The 22453-nt window shown below is 51.4% G+C and overlaps 1 protein-coding gene across 3 annotated transcripts in view; it reads right to left on the bottom strand.

Moving 5' to 3' along the window:
* Positions 1-22453, bottom strand: part of CEP295 (centrosomal protein 295) — a 510218-nt gene that overhangs the window by 157774 nt on the left and 329991 nt on the right. For all 3 annotated transcript variants that reach the window (XM_085621392.1, XM_085621393.1, XM_085621394.1), the window contains one exon: positions 15343-15506. In XM_085621392.1, coding sequence (XP_085477518.1) covers positions 15343-15506 — 164 coding nt within the window. The remainder of the gene's footprint in view (positions 1-15342; positions 15507-22453) is intronic.

The raw sequence follows: 22453 nt of genomic DNA, 5'->3' as shown, positions 1-22453 counted from the left end.
CCTAGCCCAGAGGCTGCGGCAGGTTCGGCAAGAAGTCGGGAGTCCTCGTTGTAGTCTCAGGAGCCTGAAAGAAGAAGTTGCTGGCAGGCGACCAGTGACGATGTTCAGCGAGATCCAAGCCTGGATCGGGGATGAAGGAAACCTGAAAGCAGAGGGGACTCAGTTCTCAACCGCTAGCCAGCGATCGTGTGGGCACCAGGAGGGTACCGGCTGAAGTCACCTCGACCAGGTGAGTGGATGACGTCGGACTCGGCTGTTCCTCGGACCAGGAGGCGCGGCGGCGACCAGGATGGAGGGCGAGCTGTCCCACGAAGGTGTCTGCTGTCGATGATGCTGGGCCCAGGAGTGGGGCAGCAGGTCTTGGCAGTGGCGAGCCTACGCGATGGAGTCAAGATGGCGTCTGGAGGGGACCAGGAGGGTCCGTGGTACTCCTCTGTTGAAGGGGAGCAAGAGCCAGTCTGGAGCAACCAGACTAGTGATGAAACTACCGTGGTGCGTCGTGAAGAGGGCCACAAGCCGGTCGGCGAGTGGTCGGACAACGCGGTGAACAGCAAGGAGTGGAAGGGCCCCCACGCAGATCGCGTGGATGCTGGGGAGGCAGACTTCGGTGCTGGAGCTGCTCAGGGTTAGGGCTTCTGAAACCCTAGGTGCACTCACTCGAGGGTTCCTCGGTGGGCGTGCTAGATAAGCGTCGTGCAGGTTCTGAAGATGGCCGGTCCCGCAGGTCTCGTCGCACCTACGACTCTCAGCTGGGCTGATGATGTAGGTAGAGGCAGAGATGGCAGGGAACTCGGGTCTCGTCGAGCTGGGCAGTCTTGATCCGTAGGAGAGACATACAGCAAACCGCAAGCGCTTAGGTGGTGCCTGCTGGTGCAGGGTGGCTACTCCTTAGCCACAAGGGAGAGTCTTCAGAAATAGTCAAGAGTTCCTTTCGTGGAAAGTAGTTGAAGATTCAGAATTATCCAATTTGGGAAGGGGACTCGCTCCTACCTTTATTCTAAGAAAAGGGGCTGGCCCGTGACTAGGTCCTACCTATGGGTGGGGCCAGGAGGGGGGTGGTGACACCCCTATCCTTTGTCCGGCTTCGCCCCGGCTCAGGGGCAGGGTTGCCCCCGAAACTGGTTTGAGCCGGGCTATGCACAGTGAGCACCGGGGTGCCACTTGCAATCACCTTCCTTTCAGCCCTGCCTACCTGGGATACACAAACCCTGTCTGGGTTGGTGCTAACACCGCCCTCGACAGGAAACCCTTTGTCCAAGCTCCCCTCGCTGGAAGGTCTCCCAGCAGCAGGAGGTCAGACTTGCGTCTGGTGGCAGCATCCATTTTGTGATGCTGAGGCTTGAGTCAACTTTAACCGGGGTTCAAGGTTACTTCCATGTCGTGCCCCTCTAAAAGGGGGGAATGCTAACCCCGTCGCCAGAACTGGCGAGGGGTTCGTATTCCAATTCGTATGACACCTTACTCGACATGTGTAGGTGATGCGATGCCAAAGCTAGCAAATAACCGCAAGGATTATAATGCATTTTAAAGTAGTTGGCCCGCGTCACCATGGAACGGCTATTAGGACTTGGTTCCGCAAGCCGTCGACGGGCTCAGCTCGCGCCAGAGCACCGTCCCACATGATTCCCTGCACTCTGCCTTCAGGATTGATAAGGCCTGCCATAGGAGTGACTGATAGGAATCCATGTGTCCATTTTAGGGTTAGGTGTAGGAATACTACACCTACAGCAACGGGTGATTACACCACTTTGCCCCAGCTGTCGTGCAGCCAGTTGTGTCAGATTTGGGCGGCCATCCAGGGGTGGCATAATACATGCTGCAGCCCCTGGTAGGCCCTGGGTACACCGATGCCCTGGATACCTGTGGTATGCTGAGACAGGGACTGACAAAGCGTCCCAGTTCCAATTAGTGGATGCACCTAATGTACATGTGTGTTAATTTCGAGAGAGAACAGCTAGGCTGTGGGTCTGATTGGCAGGCACACAGCCAGGGAAAGTCGTAAACCAATGAAGCAAAAGCAAAAAATCTGGGTGATCATAGGATTGCAGATCCTACTCTCCTACAATGATCACACCAGAAAGTCCTGGAGAACAGAACGGCCAAAGTGGCCATCTGTCCGGACCTGACTGTCCAGGCAATAGTGTTTAGCGAACGTGTGCAGTGAAGCCCACGTCGCCGCCTGACAGATGTCCTGCAAAGATACTCCCCGTCCCAAAGCAGTAGTAGCCGCTGTGGCCCGGGTGGAATGGGCCCTCATCCCAACAGGAGGACCTTCTTTGCCAAGGAATAACAGAGTTTAATACATAACACGACCCACCGCGAGATGGTCCGCTTGTGTACCGCTTTACCCTTCTTCGCTCCTACGTATCCAACAAAAAGTTGATCGTCCACCCGGAACTGGTTTGTGCGGTCCAAATAAAAGGACAGCGCCAGTTTTGGATCCAGACGGTGGAGCCTCTCCATCTTTTGAAGGATGCGGAGGTGGAATGAAGGCGGGCAGTATCACAGACAGCCCGATGTGAAAGGGGGTCACCACTTTAGGAAGGAAGGAAAGACGTGTCCGGAGGACAACCTTATCCGGATGAACCGAAAGAAACGACGGCTTTGCTGACAAAGCCTGGAGCTCACTCACCCGCCTAGCGGAGGTGATAGCTACCAGGAAAGCAGTTTTTAGGGTGAGAAGACGAATAGGACAGTTGTGAAGAGGCTCAAAGGGAGCGCACATCAGAAAACTTAGAACAAGATTCAAGTCCCACTGAGGCATTACGAAAGGTAGAGGAGGAAACATATGAGTAATGCCCTTAAGAAAACGTGAAACAACAGGGGACTTGAAAAGAGAAGGCTGATCAGGAAGCCGTAAGAAAGCAGAGATTGCAGCAAGATAACCTTTCAAGGTGCCCAGAGCAGAGCCCTGCCGAGCCAAAGAAAGAGGAGAACCTCAGAAAGAGGATCCACAGCCTTTGCTGTGCACCATGCCACAAATTTGTTCCACCGGCAGGCGTATACTGTCTTTGTGGAGGGACGCCTGGCTGCCAGAATTACATCACAGACTTCAGGAGGCAAGTCAAATGGCATCAACTGCCGCCGCTCAATCTCCACGCATGGAGGTGGAGGCTGGACAGGTTCGGGTGGAGGACCGTCCCCTGCTGCTGCGACAGAAGGTCCTCCTGAAGAGGCAGTCTTATCAGGGGATCGATTGACATACTGAGTAGCTCGGGATACCAGTACATTCATGCCCAATCCGGAGCCACCAAGATGACTTGGGCCCGGTCGTGCCTGATCTTCTTCAGCACTCTGGGCAGAAGTGGTATAGGCGGAAAGGCGTACAACAGACCGCAACTCCACTCGCGACGAAAAGCGTCTCCGAGCGAGTGCCGCCTTGGAAATTCCAACGCGCAGAACTGCTGACATTGCCCGTTCTCTTCGGTGGCGAATAGATCTAACCAAGGCTCCCCCACTGCAGAAAGAGACCTTGCCCCACGTCCGAGTTCAGACGCCATTCGTGATCCATCATGCACCGGCGGCTGAGTTAGTCTGCTCTGGCGTTCAGAGAGCCCGCCAGATGTTGAACCACCAGGGTGACATCCTGATGTGCCAGCCATGTCCAGAGGCGCAGAGCCTCCTGACAAAGGGTCCACGACCCCACCCCGCCCTGTTTGTTGCAATACCACATGGCAGTGGTGTTGTCCGTGAACACCTGCACGACACTTCCCCGGACAGAGGGAAGGAAGGCTTTCAGTGCAAGTCAGATGGCTCGCAGCTCCAAAAGGTTGATATGGAGCCGAGTCTCCGCAGGAGACCAGAGTCCTCTGATCTCCGCCTCTCCCATATGGCCCCCCCATCCGGTTGGGGTAGGGAGAGGCCCCCAATCGCGGTCCGTGAGCCACCACTGCAACTGCTTCGCAGTGCCCTCCGAGATCAAGACATCAGGTAGCCCCTATGTTGGGCCCACTGAAACTTCAGGTCGCACTGCAGAGCCCACATTCGCCACCTGGCGTAATGCACCAACAGGATGCAGGAGGCCATCAGCCCCAGAAGCCGCAGCACCAACCTGACCGTAACCCAGGATAGAGGCCGAAAGATGGGAATCAGAGCCTGAATATCCCGGACCCGCTGTTCCAGAGGATAGGCCCGGAACTGCGCCGAATCTAGAACCGCTCCGATAAAGAGGAGCTTCTGGGAGGGACTCAGGTGCGACTTCGGCACATTGATGGAGAACCCCAGCGAATGCAGGAGGTCGGCCGTAATCTGGAGGTGGGAGACTACTTGCTGGGGCGAGCTCACCTTCAACAGCCAGTCGTCAAGATAGGGGAAGAGTGGAACCCCTAATCTGCGCAGATGAGCTGCGACCACTGCCATCACTTTCGTGAACACCCGAGGGGCACTGGTGAGGCCGAAGGGGAGCACGGTGAACTGAAAGTGCTCCTGACCCACCGTGAACCGCAGATAACGCCGGTGGACTGGCAGGACGGGAATGTGAAAATAAGCGTCCTGCAAGTCCAACGCTACCATCCAGTCTCCAGGGTCCAGGGCAGCCAGAACCTGAGCCAAATTGAGCATCTTGAACCGTTCCTTCCGGAGGAAGGCGTTGACGCTCCTGAGGTCCAAGATAGGGCGCAGGCCCCCTTTGCCCTTCTTGGGAACCAGAAAGTAGTGGGAATAGCAACCACGACCTACTTCTGGACCAGGAACGCGCTCGACGGCCTCTTTGGCCAAGAGGGAAGTAACTTCCTCCCGCAGAAGATTCAAGTGATCCCCCGACATGCGGTGGTACTGCGGTGGCATGGCTGGAGGGGTCGTCTTGAAGGGGAGGCAGTAGCCCCTTCGGACGATTTGCAGCACCCACCCGTCCGATGTGACGGATCGCCAGTGGAGCAGGTGATGGCAAACTCTGCCGCCCTCTGGCGTGGAATGGGCCTGAAAGCTCGGACTAGGAGGGCTTTGAGGCGGATGCTGCCAGGGTGGATGTTGACTGACCGGCACGTTGTCCTCCAATTCCGCCTCTGCGGAATCCATGTCTGCGACCGCGTGGAGCTGGTTCTGCGGCCGGTGGCTGGGCAGACGCGAGGAGGCACCCCTTCCTTGGCCACGAAAGGGACGAATGGCGGAAGTTTGAGGCCGCGGGGCCGAGAGACCCAAGGACTTGGCCGTAGCCCGGGAGTCCTTGAAGCGAGCCAGCGCACTGTCCGCCTTCTCACCAAAAAGGCGAGTGCCATCAAAGGGCATGTCCATGAGGGAACTCTGGACATCCCCCGAAAAAGACGTGGACCTCAGCCAGGCGTGACGCCGAAGCGCCACCGTGGTGGAAATCGCCCGACCTAGCGAGTCCGTGGTGTCCAGTCCACACCGTATGGCATGCCGTGCTGCATCTCGCCCGTCAGCAAGCGTTTGGGTGAGTCGTGTCCGGGCCTCCACCGGGCACAGGGGCAGCACGTCCTCCACCGTACCCCACAGAGAGTGGGAATAACGGTCCAAGAGGCAAGCAGTATTCAAAGACCGCAGACCCAAACTCAGGGATGAGAACAGTTTCTTGCCGAACTGTTCCAACCTCTTGGATTCCCGATCTGGAGGAGCGGACGGGAAGGAGGATTGGGAAGTCGAGGCCTGGATAACCAGACTCTCGGGGTGGGGTGTTGGGACATGAAACTGGGGTCGCCCGGAGCAGGGCGGTGGCGCCGGGCCACGTTCCGATCCACAGGAGGAACTGTGGAGGGCTTGGACCAAGTGCCCTGCAGAACGTCTATGAGGGCCTCATTGAACTGCAGCAGAGGCTCTGTGGAGATGGCTGTCGGTTGAAGCACCTCGGTGAGGACGTTAGTCCTCATGGCCACAGCAGGCAACTCCAGCCCAAGGGCTTCGGCCGCCTTGCGCAGCACTACAAAAAAAGCTGCACCCTCCTCTGAGGCCACAGTCGCAGGAGAGATGAAGCCAGCGTCCGGGGAGGTCTCCAGACCACTGGCATCCCCCAATTCCTCTGCCCAGTCCTGAGAAAGTTGGGCCTGTGCGGCCATAGGGTCCTCAGACCCCTCCCAGTCGCCCTCGTCATCCGATTCCCGATAAACAGGAGGAATGATCGGAGCCGGGCAGTAGATGAAGCGGTCACCCATTGGCGCCGGTAGCAGCATCGGGCGGCACCGGGCCCGGACCGGGGCTAAACTGGGGAGCGACGTCGTCCGGGGACTGCGTCAGAGGTGGAACCGGTGTCGGCGCCGGCCGAGGAGGAGGCGTGAGGTCGACCGGCGCCGGCAGAGATCCAGGCCTGGATCCCGCGGGGACCTGCGGCGTCGGGACCGAAGTCATCGGAGGCGCCGGAGCCGCCGGCACGCGAGGTCGCCCAGTCAAGCCCGCGGGGCCCGAAGGCGCGCCGACAGGCGACGACGGCGGAGCCAGGTTCCTCATGGCCAAGAGGAAGGCGCTGATCTCCGCCAAAGTCGCGTCAGTCCCAGGGACCGGCAGGTATGGAGACGGACGCGGCTCCTGCGGCTCAGACGGAGCCGTGGGGGTGGGACCACCCTGACCCTCGGCCGCGTCGCTCGACCGGCTAGGGGAGTCCTAAGAGCGATGTCGTTTCTTGGAGTGCTTCGACTTACCCGAAGACCTCGACGAGCGATGATGGTGGCTGCGGCTCCGCGATCGGTCCTTGGACCTCCTCCTGGACCGGGACCGAGAGCGGCACGGAGCAGAGGGCCGAAGCTCGAGAAGCTTACGGGACCGCTTCCGCCTAGCTTTCGATGTCAAGGCCTGACAATCGAGGCACGACTCCGCATCATGGTCGTCCCCCAGGCAGTACAGGCACCGGCGATGGTGATCCGTCACCGACATCAGGCGATGACAGGCGTCACAGGCCTTGAAACCAGGCATCCTACCGGCATCAGAGTCGAGTCGATAGACCAAAAAGAGTCAAAAAGTTAGTCAAAAATTGACTAAGGGGTAAGCTCTTCCCGGATCGGCGCTTACTGGCGCGGAAAAAAGAAGAACTGACGTCAGCGCGCGAGGGCGGCATCTAAGTATTCCGACGACGTCATTCCGGTGCACAACACCAACGACGAACGCGGAGCCGCAGACGACGCCTAGCGACGCGCAAGGGGTATTGCTACAAAAATCTTTCCGGATCCAGCCTGACGCCTGGGGATATTCTAAGGTGAGGAATCTAACGTGTTTCTTTCGGATTCCCTGTGTAAGAGGATGAAACCCAGACAGGGCTGAAGTACGGGAAAGTAATACCCAACCCAAAAGTGAAGGGTAGAACAAGCATCGCAGAAGCGGGATAAAGAACACAAACACCCTATGAAGCGAAGCACACCAGGGTGCCGACTTCATCCCAGCACGAACAATACAGGGCGTCAGTAGAGAAAGAACTGCACCTGGACAGAACCAAACAAGGCTCCCAGAGGACAACGGCTGGTAAAAGGAAAACCAGCCGCAGCCTGAAAGTAGTACGGGGAACCGGAGACCACAACTTTAAAGCGCCATACAACAACACCTACGTGCACATGCGGGACACATACAGCAGAAAAAGAAGACAGGGTGATATATAAAAGATCCTCTGTGAACAATACTCCCCAGGAGTGTACGTTATGAAATCCCCCACATAGGGTAACCTCAACAAGGGCCCTCTACCGGACCAAGGGCGGCACATCTGCCCAGACCATTTGGGTATTACGTCATGAACCCAACCTTGCCAATAAAGGAAAGCAATATAAAGTCACAGATAATGTGACAAACAGGCTCACAAAGCTAAGAAAACGTGGTCGTTAAGGCCAGGGAATAATGGGAGACAAGACATAAGGCGGGAGACCGCTGAATCAGCGTGCCAATTAAAAAGGGGGTTACACCATTGAATGGCAGATCACGTAGAGCGTCCCGAACATTGCCGGGGAACAGACTATCCAGCAGACATGCATGGCGGCGCAAAGCAAATGACTGTGCCATTGCTCTACTAACAGAATCAGTAGCATCTAGGGCCGAACGAATGGAGTATTGTGCCAATCCACGGCCATCAAAAAGAAGACGCTGCAAATCTGCCCTGGGTGATTCTGGGAGAGAAGGAAGAATGAACTCAACCAAATTCTAAAGTGAAAAGGAAGTAAGTGCGAACACGCAAGATGTGTTTAAGACACGAATTTCAGCTCTGGTGGAGGAAAAAATGTTGTGGCCACAAGTCTCTAGCCACCGAGCTTTCATGGTGGGAGGGAGCAACGATAAAGCGAGAGATGGTTGTAAGGTGAAACTTGCCTGAACAACCAGACCCTGAGCTCTAGTGCGAAGAAATAAGCAGACTGGATCGTCCGGGGCAGGACGGTGCCAGCGAGCAATTGGCTCTATCAACAGGGTCACCAGAGGAGGGTCGCGTCCAGGCCCCAAGCAGGATATCAAATAAAGAGCCACCAAGGGGCAGCAAAGGCTCCACGTCCACAGGCTCCATATTGAGGAGATTCAGTAACGGATCAGTAGGAAGGGAAACTATAGGTGTTTGCAAGCAGTGAATGACTGCGGCCCTGTGAATAGGCCGTGCTAAGGCTGCACTAGCCTCCGTTGCCATCCTCGGAGGTGACAACAAACCGTCGTTAGGGGACGTCTGAAGGCTAACCCGTCCACCAGAGAGCAAGAGTGGAACAGCCTGTGGTTGGTACAAGGGCCAGGGAACACTAGGCACCTGTATCAAGGTACTCGCAACAGACCCTTGGTATGGTGAACCCATTGTGAGCTGGTCCTTTTGGAGTTGATCCTCTTGTAAAAAGGGGTCGAGTGTTGCCGTTGGCGCAGGCACCGGCGCAAGATCGAGAACCGCTAAAGGGGACTCGAGTTGGGGGCCAATAGACAGAGGCACGACCTCCACCAGAGGGGAGGAGGGGGAGCTACCGGGTGTGGTTGGGAGCTCATGCGGTACAGGCTCCGTGAGCTCCAGCGGTGTGGAGCCCGGCGCCGCAGCCGACATTAGCACGGCTTGTCGGCTCCAGCGGCGCCGGCAGCGCCTTCGGGCGGCGCCGATGCGGCGTGGAGCCTGGCGCCGCAGCCGACGTTAGCGCAGGAAGCCGCATGGGGCAATGCGTTGACCGGACGGGCAGCCTGGACAGACGACCGGGATGCCCTTCTGGGCTGTGTCCCATTGGCATCGTATCGAGTCGACGCACACAGCTGTTGCAGAGGACGAATCCGTCGGCGAAGATCCGACATGAGTGCCTTCCTCCTTTGTGGGACCCGTAGGCGCTCCAGGGAGAGGGGGTAACACAAAGAAAGATTGAAGTGCATTGGAGGAGGCCTCCATTTGGGTTCTAGTCGCCCGACACCCGGGAAGGGTGGGTATGAGGGAGACAACTGCTCGCGGGAACGACCACACGATTGACGCCGAACCAGAGGGGAAGCTAGACGGCGGAAAGGGGCAGGACCGGACAGCCGGGCAGCCAGCAGCTTCATACGATGCTCCCGAAGGGACTTAGGTGCTGTCTGTTGACAGGCGGTGCACTCCTCTGAGTCATGGTGCTCGCCCAGGCACCACATACAAGTTGCGTGTGGATCCGTGGCATACATCTGTCGCTTGTAGGTCTCACACGCCTGAAAGCCTTAAGGCATCGCACATTGTTCTCCAAAGGCGTCAAGAAGGCACAAAAACAGGCCAAGGAACTGCTGGTTTTTCCAGGATCTGCGCTGGGACGCGGAAAAAGAAAAACTGACGTCAGCGTGCCGGGGGAGGCATATATGGCTCCACTGACGTCACGTCCATGAACGACGTCATGGCGGAGCCATGCGGCACCGCCCCCCAATGCGCAGAGGTGCTGCTGCAGGAAATTTTCAGGATCCAGTCTGACGCCTGGGGATATTCTAAGTTAAGGAATCTGCGGCTAGATGTCTCTATCAGATATGAGAATATCCATTCTGAATAATATTCAAGAACAATTTGTCAGTTATTAAGCACCACTCTTCTAGATATTTGACAATCCTTCCCCCCACTGGAGTGACAAACAGAGAAGGAAGTAATGGCTCATTGTTTAGCCACAGGTTTTCCTGTAGATGTAGACTGCTGCTGGATTCCCCTATCTCTTGATGGTTTATGAGGAGGTTACGTTATGTTAAAGTGACTTGTTAGGCGCACGTACACCGAACGGTTTCTTAGTTCTGAGCTGGGACGGTTTCAAACACTAGACAGTGGGTTTAATTGTAAGCCTGGGAGAATAGCCATGTTTTAAGTATTTTCCTGAACTGGGTGTAAGAGGTGGCCAAGACCAGTTCAAGAGGGAGAGGGTTCCAAAATTGAGGTGCTAGGGTCGAGAATCTGAGGCCCCAATGTTTCTTCCGTTTAAAGGGGCTGGAGATCAACAGGTTCTTATTAGAAGAACGTAAATCGCAGGAGGGCGCATATCGCTGTATCTTTGAAGCGATAAAGGCCGGGCCGCATCCAGAGAGGGCTTCATAGATTGTACAGCCTAACTTGAAGAGGCAGCGTTGGGTCACAGGGAGCCAATGGAGGCTCTTCAACAATGGTTTCACATGGTGGTGCTTAGGCTGACCAGGAATAAGGCTGGCCGCTTGGTTCAGTAGCAGACGTAATTAGTATGCTGGGATGCCAGCATACAAGGAATTTGCGTAGTCAATACGTGACATTACCAGGGCGAGGACAACTTGGGTCAAGGCTTGGTGGTCAGAAATCTACTGATTTTTCGGATTTTCCACAGATGGAAAAAACAAGCGGAGACCATTGAGCTGATCTGGGCCATCATAGTAGGATCATTGCTGATCACGATTCCCAGGCTTTTGAAGGAGCTGGCTGGGAGGGGAGTACACCCCTGTAGAGGAGGCTAGAAATTAGAATTCCAAAGATTGGCTGAGCCACTGGTAAGAATCAGCTTGGTTTTGTCGGGATTTAATTTAAGCTGGTTGACATTGGCCCAGTTGATAATAAAATTCATGGTAGATTGAAACCTCGCAACTGATGATGGGGATGAGTCGATAATAAACCTTACTTACACATAGTTAAAAGTTACGACCTCTCTCTTTCGAAGGGCCAGAATCAAGGGTAAAATGTACAGGTTAAAAAGAAGGGGTGAACGGGAGGAGCCCTGCGGAACTCCGCATGTCAGTCTTCTTTTTTCAGTGGAGAAATTAGCAATGCGAACCGCTTGGAAGCCGTTGCTGAGGAAAGAGGTAATCCACTTCAGCGCCAGACCCTGGATCCCGGCACATCCAATACAGTCGCTCACAAGATGGTGGTCGACCGTGTCAAAGGCGGCCGACAAATCCAGGAGCATCAAGGCTTGAGTGGTGCTCTGGTCGGCCCCCTTCTTAATTCATCGAGGGCTGCCAAGATGACTGACTCAGCGGAGTGTGCTGGTCTAAAACCTGCTTGGTGTGAATCCAGGTAATGAGATTGCTCTACAAAGGTGCTGAGACAGTTAGCGACGTGGGCTTTTAAAAATGTTCCCAAATAAGGCAGCAGAGATATGGGGCGATAGTTGCTAGGTATCGACGGGTCGGTGCACGGTTTCTTCAGGATAGGGACAACTTCCTCGCTTTTAAATAAATTAGGTACAATACCTTGGGCAAGGGAGTTATTTAAAAGCGATAGAGGGGGGTCTGGGCAGTGCAGAAAAACTTCCCGAAGGATGTGGGGAGGACAACTGTCCGTAGGGGAACCAGAACAGATCTTTTTAAGTAGTGCAAAGAAATCGCGGGTGATAAAAGGAATTTGAGCGAGGTGAGAGGGGTTGGTGTGTGAGCACTGAGGGTCCGAAGGTGGGATAGACTTGGGGAGACTAGCCTTAATGATGGCAATTTTCTCCATGAAAAATGTGTTAAGGGAGTCGCATAAGAATTGTGATGGGGTGGGTTTGGCAGTGACACGATCTGGTTTGGCAAGTTCATTCACTATGGAGAAGATGTCCTTGGCTTTGTTGGTTGATTTCAATATTTTATAGGAAAAATATTCTGCTTTGGTCTGGAGGATAGCACTTTTGTAATCACTAAGTAAAGAAACAAAAATAGCCTTTTTTTTTTTATCGGGGCAATAATCGCGTCTCTACATGCATTCAGCTTGTTGCAGGGCCAGTTTCTTTGTCTTTAGGTCGTCAGAGAACCAGTGTTAAGTGTCATGGAGCCTCTTGTTTTTAATTTTTCTCAAGGGGGCAATGTTGTCTCTGGCAGATTCCAGCCAGGTGTTGATGTTTTCTGCCTGGATGTGGGGGGGGGGGGGGGGGGGATGCGTCCTGGGTAGTGGGGGCTGAGGCGGTTAACGAGGAGCAGAATTCTATGGTGTCCACACGACTCCAGTTTCTGGCCATGAAATTGCCTGAAGAAGGAGCTGTAGTAGGGGGGAGTACTAGGAAAAAAAAGGTTATAAAATGGTGGCTCGACCATGTACAAGGGGAAATCAGTAGATGAGAAATTTCCAGGTTGGATGTCCAGACCTGGTCTTAGATGTGCCCCTTTACGTGGGTGGCTAAATTTACATGCTGGGTGCAGTTCATTACCGTTAGAAGATGAGTGAGTTCAACAGAGATGGGGCTTTCCCGTACATCATTAGGCCAGAAGTTAAAATCACCAATTATCAGAATTCTAGAATGGTTGATAACCTGTTCGGCAATAGCATCGCCCAACAGCTGAGGAAATGTAGGCATGTGGAGCAGGAGTCTATAAAGTATAGCACATATAAACAAGGAGTGATGGGATTCAAATTTAAGTAAAAGTCTGTCGACTAAGGGAATACCAAATGTTACTAGTGAGGTAAATTTGTGTTACTGTAGCATTATAGTTGTGACCCCTCCTCCGGCTTTGCCCGCTGGTCTGTTGGCCTGAAGGATATAATAATTGTCTGGGATTGCTGCAAGAACGTCCGGGCTAGATTCCACCATCAGTCATGTTTCAGATAGGAGAAGAATATCCGGTTTATCCATATCTAAGAGATAAAAAATCTCAAGCTGATGTTTCACCATCGAGCGGGTGTTTAGGTAGCAGATTGAGAGTCCCTCCTGCATCTGATGTGTAGAGGTAATGACCGTTTGTTGGTTCTTGCCATTATAAGGGGGCTCCTGACCCTGTGGTTTATGGGAAGTTTCACGGTGGGGGTCTCTAGGGGTCAGGATCCCAAGCTTATCTAATTTGCGCTGGGTATGGGTCACAATGGCCCAGTTCCCCTGTAGCGATTTTAATTTAGATGCCGAGTAGCATAAAAAATGGGCATAGTGTATGGCCCCTAGCCCTGGCCGGCTGTGGACGGGCACAGATGGGCTTGTCTTAGGCACGCCCGATGCACGCGTCCGCTGCGCGACAGGAATGGCATGTAGCTGATATAGGCTGCAAGCGTGGCGTAATCGCTAAGCCCCGCCCCCAACAGCCAGAGAAGAGATACTTTCTTGCCTGCACCCTCCACAACAATCGGGGAAGCCCCGCGGTGGACCGGGGTGTAGGCGATGTCACACAAGTAAGATACAGCGTTAGTTGCAATTCAAACACCTGATTGGCAGGAGCCCAGGGCACACTCAGCCAAAGTACATTCAGCAAAAAGTGGGGGCATACCATGCAAGAAAGATGGAATGGCCTCTCTGGTGCTGACGTCCCACGTCGGTAGGTTAGTCTTGGTGGTGTTGGTGACCGGGCTGGACACTAAACATGCCTTAGTTGTTGCAAAGGGTCCAGTACCATGGGTATTGGTGCAGGGTGGCTCCTGGGAGCCTTGGCATCTTCAGACTTGGTGAGGAGACAGATCTGACCTCCTGGAGCACGGTGACCTCCTCCTGGGCAGCTGCTGTGTCAGTGGACCAGGTATTCAGCAGATTGGTGTAGAAGACGCTGCAGTTGGTGCCTGCAGGCAAGGGGCTCCTCTACTTCAAGGGAGATGCTGGTTGGCTGGCTAAGTGTTGGCAGCTCTCCGAGGCATTTGGACGATGCACAGCTGCAGGACGAGTCGGGCTTTCAAATTATCGAGACAAGAGAAGGCAGGCAGGATTTGTTGCTAGGTCCACAGTTCTTGCGTTTTTGGCTCTTGTTGCCCTTCTTCTTTAGCCAGGTAAAATCGGTGTTCCCGGTCTCACAAGGCCACCTAAATACTGAATTTATGGGTGTAAAGGGGACTGAAGGGTAGTAAGCAATGGGCTAATCACCCTTGGGGCACGACACCCCCTATATGACCATTTTCTGTGGGGAGTAGGCATAACCCTGTCCCAAAGTTCCTAATGCCACCAAAAACAAGATGGTGGAATCCTGGAGCACATCAGGCATCCCGCCTTAGAGGTGTGACAAGCCTGGTGGTACAACACACCTAATTGCATAGCTAATTTCCCGCTGGTCCCGGTGCTAAATGGGCCTCAGGGCAGTGGGTGGCATCTCCCAGGTCTGGGGGAAGCTGTGGTCACATATCATAGATGGCAGGGGCTTTGGAGCCCCTGGCCTTGATATGCTAAATTACTTGACATCCTGCTGGAGAAGGTGATAACTTCCTCTGGAGAAGGCATTGTTTCTGGCCTCAGAGAGCATAGGCTCTCATTTGCAGGGGCTCAGAAACATGTCTCTGGTGGCAGGCTGGACGAGATCTGTCCACAAGCACATTGGATTTTGGTAGGTTTTTCAAGGGGCATTTCTACGGTGCACTCTGAGTGCATGTCATAATAAATCTTGTACTGCCAATAGTGCAGATTTATTAAGACAAGGTGTTTGATACCTAACACTATAGGTTTCAGTAAAGCCATCCTGTAGCTGGGGAATAACCAGTGCTCAGTATATATACTTAAGATGGCTTCCCAGTTCACATGAACCATCTAGTATTTGGATTAGACAGCACAGAGGCATATCTGCCCGTGCAGATATGCCCTCACATGCAATATAATGCACCCTGCCTTAGGGCTACAGGGTTTGCTGTAAGGGATGACTTGCATATGTTACATATATTACATGCAGTGACTTTGGCATACCACACAGTGAGTACGTCATGTCTTATTTTCACTTATGTTTTGCACTGTAATATGCAGTCTGCAATGGCCAGCTGCGTGCAATTTATATGGGGGTCCCTTAAGGTGGCATAATACATGCTGCAACCCTCTTGGGTCCTCTTTGGTATGCATGTCCTAGGTACCAGGGGTACCCCTTACTCAGGACGTACAGTGGCGCCATATTGTGTGGCAATTGTGTGGCAATTAGACAATTTTACCTTGTTTTAGGAAAAGAGCACTGCCGCCCAGTTACCAGGGACCAAATGCATATTAGTCGATGTTAAATTAAACCTCTAACCTAAACAAAATTTGAAAGATGATAAACACTTGAGTCTTCATTTCTTGACATATTTCACAGGAAAGAAGATGAAAAGAAGAAAACAAGGAAGTATAATGACAAACTAACCAGCACAAAGAACAATACCTTGCTATGGACAGCCATGCCTTGAAGATGTGGGCTTCTATCAGAAAGCTGAACTGATGACATGGTCCGATGATCATGGTCCGATTTTGGCTCCAAGGAATGAAATGAAGGTAGACTAAATTCACTACTTTCAAAGTGAGAAAAGTCCAATCGAAGAGCAGGAGCTTGGAAATAGATAAAAACATTTGAAATAAGATCTCAAAATAAAAAATACAATGTTATGCATGTCTATCATTCATTAAGAAATTCTTCATTTAACTATGTGGCCCATAATCACAGAGTCAAGTAAATGGTATTGCATGTGCTGAGATAAAGGTCGAGAATATTAGCTGGGCCTAGAAAGGCACTTGCCAAGCATTTTTGAGTATTTGCCTTGCTAAAGAGTTGCCTCGACACTATGGTGGGATTCTGCAGTACATGAAAAGTCGAAAACTGTTTACTTTACAACCTTATAGAGAAAGAACAGAATGTAATTGACCGTGCGTTCGCCATTCTCATATTATGGCTACAGTGATAATAACCCTTTTTAACAGCTGAAACACAGCAGGTTTGGATATAATTTTTATTTTTCAACACCTTACTGGAACAGAAAGCAGGAAAAACTTGACCCATGCCAATACACCAACCCAGATGTCGAACTGTCCTCCCTGGTTTTGCTCTGCCTCAAGCCTTTATGCGCATGTTACATTGACTCCCTGGAGAAACACATTAATTTCAAGATCATTTGTTTCTCCCATAAGATTCTACATTCCCAGGGGCCCCCTATTCTGAGCCAACTTATTTCCTCTTACCAGCCCACATGCTCTCTGCATTCTGTCAACCAGAACCTGGCTATAGTACCCCGAGTTAGAAGAGTCAGAGCGGGGGGGTGGGTTTGGGAGTCGCTCTTTTCGTTCTCTGGCCCCCTCCCCCAGGAATGCTCTTCCCCTCTCTATCAGAAATACTCATAACCATCTTCTGTTCAGGATATCCCTCACGACTTGGCTTTTTTCAATCTAACCTCTTCCCCTCTTTTCTTGGCGGGCTGTCAGCTGCAGGTTTTTGCTTTTTAGGCCTATCGCTGGGAAGTCCCACTAGGGGAGCAGCCATGTGCTGTATAAATCCTATAATCCTATATCATAAGTGAATAGAAAACACTGCCCCTTGAGTTTGCTGTATTTAAGGTATCTGGAGAGCTTCATCAAAAATCTAATAGAAGTTTTAAGAATATTTGATCAGCATACATAATACCAGTAGCACCACTATCTAACATACAAATGGGGGAGGGATTACATGTACCTACAAACAGGTAACAAGGGTGTTAAAAATAATTGCTTGTGGACCCTTGAACATTACGAAGTACAGGCAATAAACAGTGTTCAGATTTAACACTGATTGCATCACATACGAATCTGGGACTGTTACTATACTGAATAAAATAATTAATTGTCCCACTCCAACTGAGTGTTCAATGGAAATGTCAAAGTTTTATTCTTTTTACTTTCTGTAATAAACTATTTTATGATGATGCCAAGAATCCAGGATTGATACATCAGTGGAGAATACAATTTAATTTAACATCACATAGTTTCATCAACTTCCAGTCCTATTTTATAAGTGGTCAATGAGGGTAGAATGTTCTATCCTACAAGTTGGAGTGGGGGCAATCGGTTTCTTCCAAAACTGGACGGAAAGAAAGAGAAAGATAGAAAGTCTCTTTCCCTCCCCCTCTCTCTCTCTCCCTCTCCCTCTCCAATATTCTCTCAGTGCTTTTCTTGGCTTTAAAATAAAAGGTGCACGATGGTGAAATGAGTGCCCATAAACTCCCTCCTTTCAAGGTGGAGAGTCCTGTTAAATAGATGTTGCTGACACAGGGTGCCAAAGGAAAGTCCTGAATGCTTGCTATTGCAATACAAGAAAAGATTTTGAGATATAGTAAAGAAGCATAGGCCCTTTCAGTTTGGGATTCAATAAGAGGCAGCTCCATAAGAATGCTGGAGGCCTTTTTAAAGTCAGAAAGGTTGCCCCATGCTATGCTGCTGACGTCTGCCCTGCTAGCTCGCCTGACCCCACCTTCCCAGATGGCGTTCGACCTCTGACATAAGCCAGGATTCCAAGGCCGATGGCGGAGCATAGGACGCCAATGGCAAGCCGGAGCTTTTAAAGTTTAGCGAATTCTGCGGCATCCGAAGGGATAAGAGAGCATTTATTTGGGCTGGGTTATGGACCTGGGACCAGCATAGCCTCTTACTGGAATGGTATAATTTAGAGGACTAATATCTTTCACTAATGTTTCCTGGACTTTGAAAAGGCTGGAGGTAGGTGGATTTGCTCTCCAGGAGCCACGGAGGATCTCACCTGCGCATATATTCGCTAGTGCAGACGCTAAGCCTAGTTCATGCGGCTCACTGTCATGCAACAATAGCACCCTAAGCCTACCACTGCAGTACCCGGAGAGCATTGAAAAAAAAGACACAAAGTAGGGTAGTCGGTGGCATGAAAAGCAGCAGGAAGATCTTGCAGGTTCTGTTATTTTCCCATTAAAACTTTAGCAGATGGCCGAAGGAAAGGGTACAGCTAAAGCTGCTTCACTACAGATGCTAAGCAACGAGGAAAATGAGACAGATGAAATCCATTACTCCTTACTAACTTCTAGGAGATCCCAGGGATCAGCTGCTTCACCTGCCCAGTCAGGGTTATCACCTACTGGAAACGAGGAGCTTGCTCAAGGTGAAGAGATGGCGCCGTCATCAAACTCTAGAACGTTCCTGCTTTTTCAAAAAAATCACCAAAGAATGCTCACACTAATGTGTATACTGATGTTACTGCAAAACAAGCAGCAGATGAAACGAGTGGGGTCTCTACAAGGGCGCTCTCGCCTCCGAGTCCTATGATACTCTGGGAATTGGCTTTGCCAGCTGGGAGGACACGGAGCATGGTGCGGAGTGAAGCAGAGGTCCCAAGTTCCCTTGTTAGGTCAAATCTGCAGACCACTGAAATCCTGCTAATCAGGAAGATTTCAGTAAAATCCAGAGCCAGAAATACGAATCCTCCACCAAAACTCAGTGCTACCCAGAAATCACTACTGGAACCCATAAAACAGTACTCATCCTAGCTGAGATACGAGGATTAAAGGTCCAACAAGCTTTTGATACTGCTTTGTTAAATCAAAGGTTGTCCAAGATCAAAGATAATTTGATGAAAATACCAAAGCTAACACAAGATGCTGAACAAAGAATATCAGATATTGAGAATCAACTAACATAAGTTCAAAAACATATCTCGCCAGAGCTAAATAAGATCTCCGAACTAGAGATGAAACTCAAAGCCACTCCAGACTTTCAAATTTAAGATTTACGAGACTTCCAGAAGGTAGTGGGTCACAGGGCAAAGTACAGTCTGTCCAACAACTCATGAAGAACAAGTTACTTACTTTCGGTAATGCATTATCTAGTAGAGACTATCTAGTTGCAGATTCCTTACCTTTGAATTTCCCAGGCATCAAGATGAATCCGAAAACATTTGCTGAGCAATACCACTTGCGCGCGGCATCAGGTGGCTCCATTCTGTTCCGCATGACGTTGTCAGTGTCGGCTATGATGTCGCGATGCCTATACAGACACCACCCAGGCTACCGGACGTCAGTACTTTTCGTTTTTTCCACACCAGAAGCGCAGAGCCACGAAGTAACTGACGCAGTCATGTGCAAAACTAGGGCCCTGAAAGGGGGAGTGACCCAAGCCTTACAATATTAGTCCTCAAAGCAGGGAAGCATGGGTGGGGCTGTAAGGAATCTGAAGCTAGAGTCTCTATCAAATAATGTGTTACCAAAGGTAAGTATCTTAACAAGCAGGAGATTCCTTACCCTTGAATTAGATACCCAGGCCATACCATCCCGGCGGTGTACTGCGGACCAATATCCTATAGTAGTAAGTCTGGCAGGACAGAGTGAGCAAAGTGCCCTTCCCTGCGGACCTGACCGTCCAGGCAGTAGTATTTTGCAAACGTGTGCAAAGATGCCCATGTTGCTGCCTGACAGATGTCTTGTACTGGGACACCCAGAGCCAGGGCCATAATCGCAGCCTTTCCCCTGGTGGAATGGGCCCTTAATCCCTCAGGGGGCTGCTTCTTTACCAAAGCATACCAGAACTTGATGCAGAAAATGCAACAGCGAGAAATGGTCCTTTTCTGCACTGCCTTTCCCTTATTCAATTCCATGTACCCCACAAAGAGTTGGTGGCACTCTTTAGTGCGGGCAAGGTCGAATGATTAGGCTCTTTTTGGGTCCAGTCGATGGAGACGCTCCTTTTCCATAGACGAATATGGGGGAGCAAAGAAGGTGGACAACGTGATGGACAGATCCAGATGGAAAGGGGTCACAACTTTTAGTAAAAAGGATGCCCGAGTGCGAAGCACCACTTTGTCCGGAAAGGACACAAGATCAGGAGGCGAGCAAGGTAACGCCTGCAGCTCACTCACCCTCTGGGCCAATGTAATCACCACCAAGAAGGCTGGTTTGATGGTCAACAGCCGGAGGTAAAATTTGTGTAAAGGCTCAAAGAGAGCGCACATCAGATAGGTGAGGACCAAATTAAGGTCCCACTGTGGCATAACAAAGGGTATAGGTGGAAACAGGTGAGCCAGCAGTTTCAGACATAGATGTACAATGGGAGATTTGAAGAGAGGGGGTTGGAATGGCAGCTGCAAAAAGGCAGACAAAGCAGAAAGGTAACCCTTGAGAGTTCCCAAAGCAGAGCCCTGTTGGGTATGGGTTACAATGAACAAAAGGACAGTAGAAAGAGAAGAAGAAAGAGGGTCAATCAACCTGTCTGTACAGGATAAAACACATTTCAGCCAACGGCAGGCATATACCGTCTTAGTAGAGGGTTGCATGGCCGCCAGAATAACGTTACAGACTTCAGGAGGCAGGTCAAAAGCTATCAACTGTCACCGCTCAATCTCCACGCATGGAGGCGCAGAGGTGACCGGTTCGATTGAATGGAGAACCCTCCCTAGTTGCTGCGACAGATGATCCTCCTGAAGGTGCAGCCTGATCGGAGGATCGATGCTCATTCTGAGACGCTCTGGATACCAGACTCTCCTCGCCCAGGCTGGAGCCAAGAGGATGATTTTGGCCCGGTCGCTCCTGATTTTCTTCAGAACCCTGGACATGAGTGGTATGGGTGGAAAGGCATACAGCAGGCCTGACCTCCACTCGCGACGAAAGGTGTCGCCGAGCGATAGCCGCCTTGGAAACAAATACTTTCTTACCTGTCGGTGTAGTTTTGCAGCTTGAAGATCTTTCTGGATTCACTATGCTGTGCATTATTCCGCGGTCTGGTGGTCGGGTCCGGAATCTTAGTCTTTCTTCCTTTTTTTTTTTGTAGCCCAGATGGGAGTCGACGTCCCACCATTTGGTGTACCTCGCGTAACGTCGGCACGCTGTCATCTTTGTGGCGGCTGGGTGGAAGATGACCGTTGGTCGTTGAATATATGGTGAAGCACCTTCTGTCCTACTTGTGCTTCCTTGTTCATTTGTATATAGCCACGCAGTAGTGCTTAGTGAACGTGTGCACTGAAGCCCATGTTGCCGGCAGGCATATGTCTTGAATGGGTGTGTTAGCCAGAAAGGCAATCGTTGCTCCTTTCTTCCTTGTGGAGTGGGCCCGTGCCCCTTCCGATAGTTCTTGCCCTGCCTGTTTGTGGCAGAATTGTATCGTCAGTGCGATCCATCGAGCGATGGTGCTTTTTGTTACTGGTCTACCCAGGAAGCTGGTTGTGAAGGACACAAAAAACTGCTTCGTTTTCCTGTGCTCCTTGGTTCTCTCGATGTAGTGCATCACCGTCCTTCTTGCGTCTAGAGTGTGCAGTGCCCTTTCTGCGCTTGTGGCTGGGTTCTGAAAGAAGCTCGGTATTTGTATTGTCTGGTTCATATGGAATTCCGACACCACCTCCGGCATGAAGTGTGGGTCCGTTCTCATTACGACCTTGTCCTTGTGTATTTGGATGTAAGGTTCTTGCAGTGTTAGGGCTTGAAGCTCGCTTACTCTGCGCAGCGAGGTTATTGCCACCAGAAAGGCTGTCTTCATTGTCAGCATTTGTAGTGAGGCCTTGTGGATGTGCTCAAAGGGTGTCTTCTTAAGTTCCGTCAGGACTATGTTGAGGTTCCATGCTGGCGGCGGCATCCTCTTTGGTGGCGCTATCCTTTTCGCCCCTTCCAGGAATCTCTTTACTACTCGTGATGTAAAGAAACTTTCCCCTGTCTCACCTCTTGTGTAAGCTACAATCGCTGCTAGGTGTACCCTTAGCGAGGATGAACATAGTTTAGCCTTTAGTAGCTGTGTGAGGTATCTCAGCACCGTTGATTCCTTTGTCAACTTGTTCTGCAGTTTCTTTTTGCTGCACCATTGTGTGAACCTAGTCCATTTTTCCCCATAGCATTTTCGTGTCGTTGGTCTCCTTGCCTCCCGGAGCACTCGCATGGTTCCTTGTGGTAGCTTAAGGTGTGCGAATTCTATGTCTTCAGGAGCCATGCTGCTAGGGTGAGGCTCTCTGGCTCTGGGTGTAGAAGTTCTCAGTTTTGCATGGAGAGTAAGTCTTTCCTTTTGGTGAACTTGTGGGGTGGCCCCAGTGCCATTTCCATTATTTTTGAGTACCAGGTCTGTCTCGCCCACTGTGGTGCTACTAGGATCAGTGTCATGTTGCTCATCCTGCACTTGTTGAGGACCCTGGGTATCAGTGGTATTGGGGGAAAAGCGTAGGCAAATGTTTTTGACCAGCTGATGCATAGGGCATTCCCCTGTGATTGTTTCTCTGATTGCCTGGATGCGAAGTTTTAGCATTTTGCATACAGGTGTGTTGCAAACAGGTCTATCGTCGGTGTACCCCACCTTCTGAATAGCCTTTGCGTTTCCTGTCCATTGAGCTCCCACTCGTGGGATGCTGAAGTCTGCCTGCTGAGCCAGTCTGCTTCCACGTTGTCCTTCCCTGATAGGTGTATGGCCAGCAGGTCTATTTTGAGTGGGATGGCCCATCTCCAAATCTCCTGTGCCAGGTTGGATCGAGGGAATGATTGTGTTCCTCCCTGCTTGTTGATGTAGAACATCGTTGTCGTGTTGTCTGTTTGTATCAA

Source organism: Triturus cristatus, chromosome 8, assembly GCF_964204655.1.
Source record: "Triturus cristatus chromosome 8, aTriCri1.1, whole genome shotgun sequence".
Lineage (NCBI taxonomy): Eukaryota > Metazoa > Chordata > Amphibia > Caudata > Salamandridae > Triturus > Triturus cristatus.
This window is presented reverse-complemented; position numbering and strand designations above follow the sequence as displayed.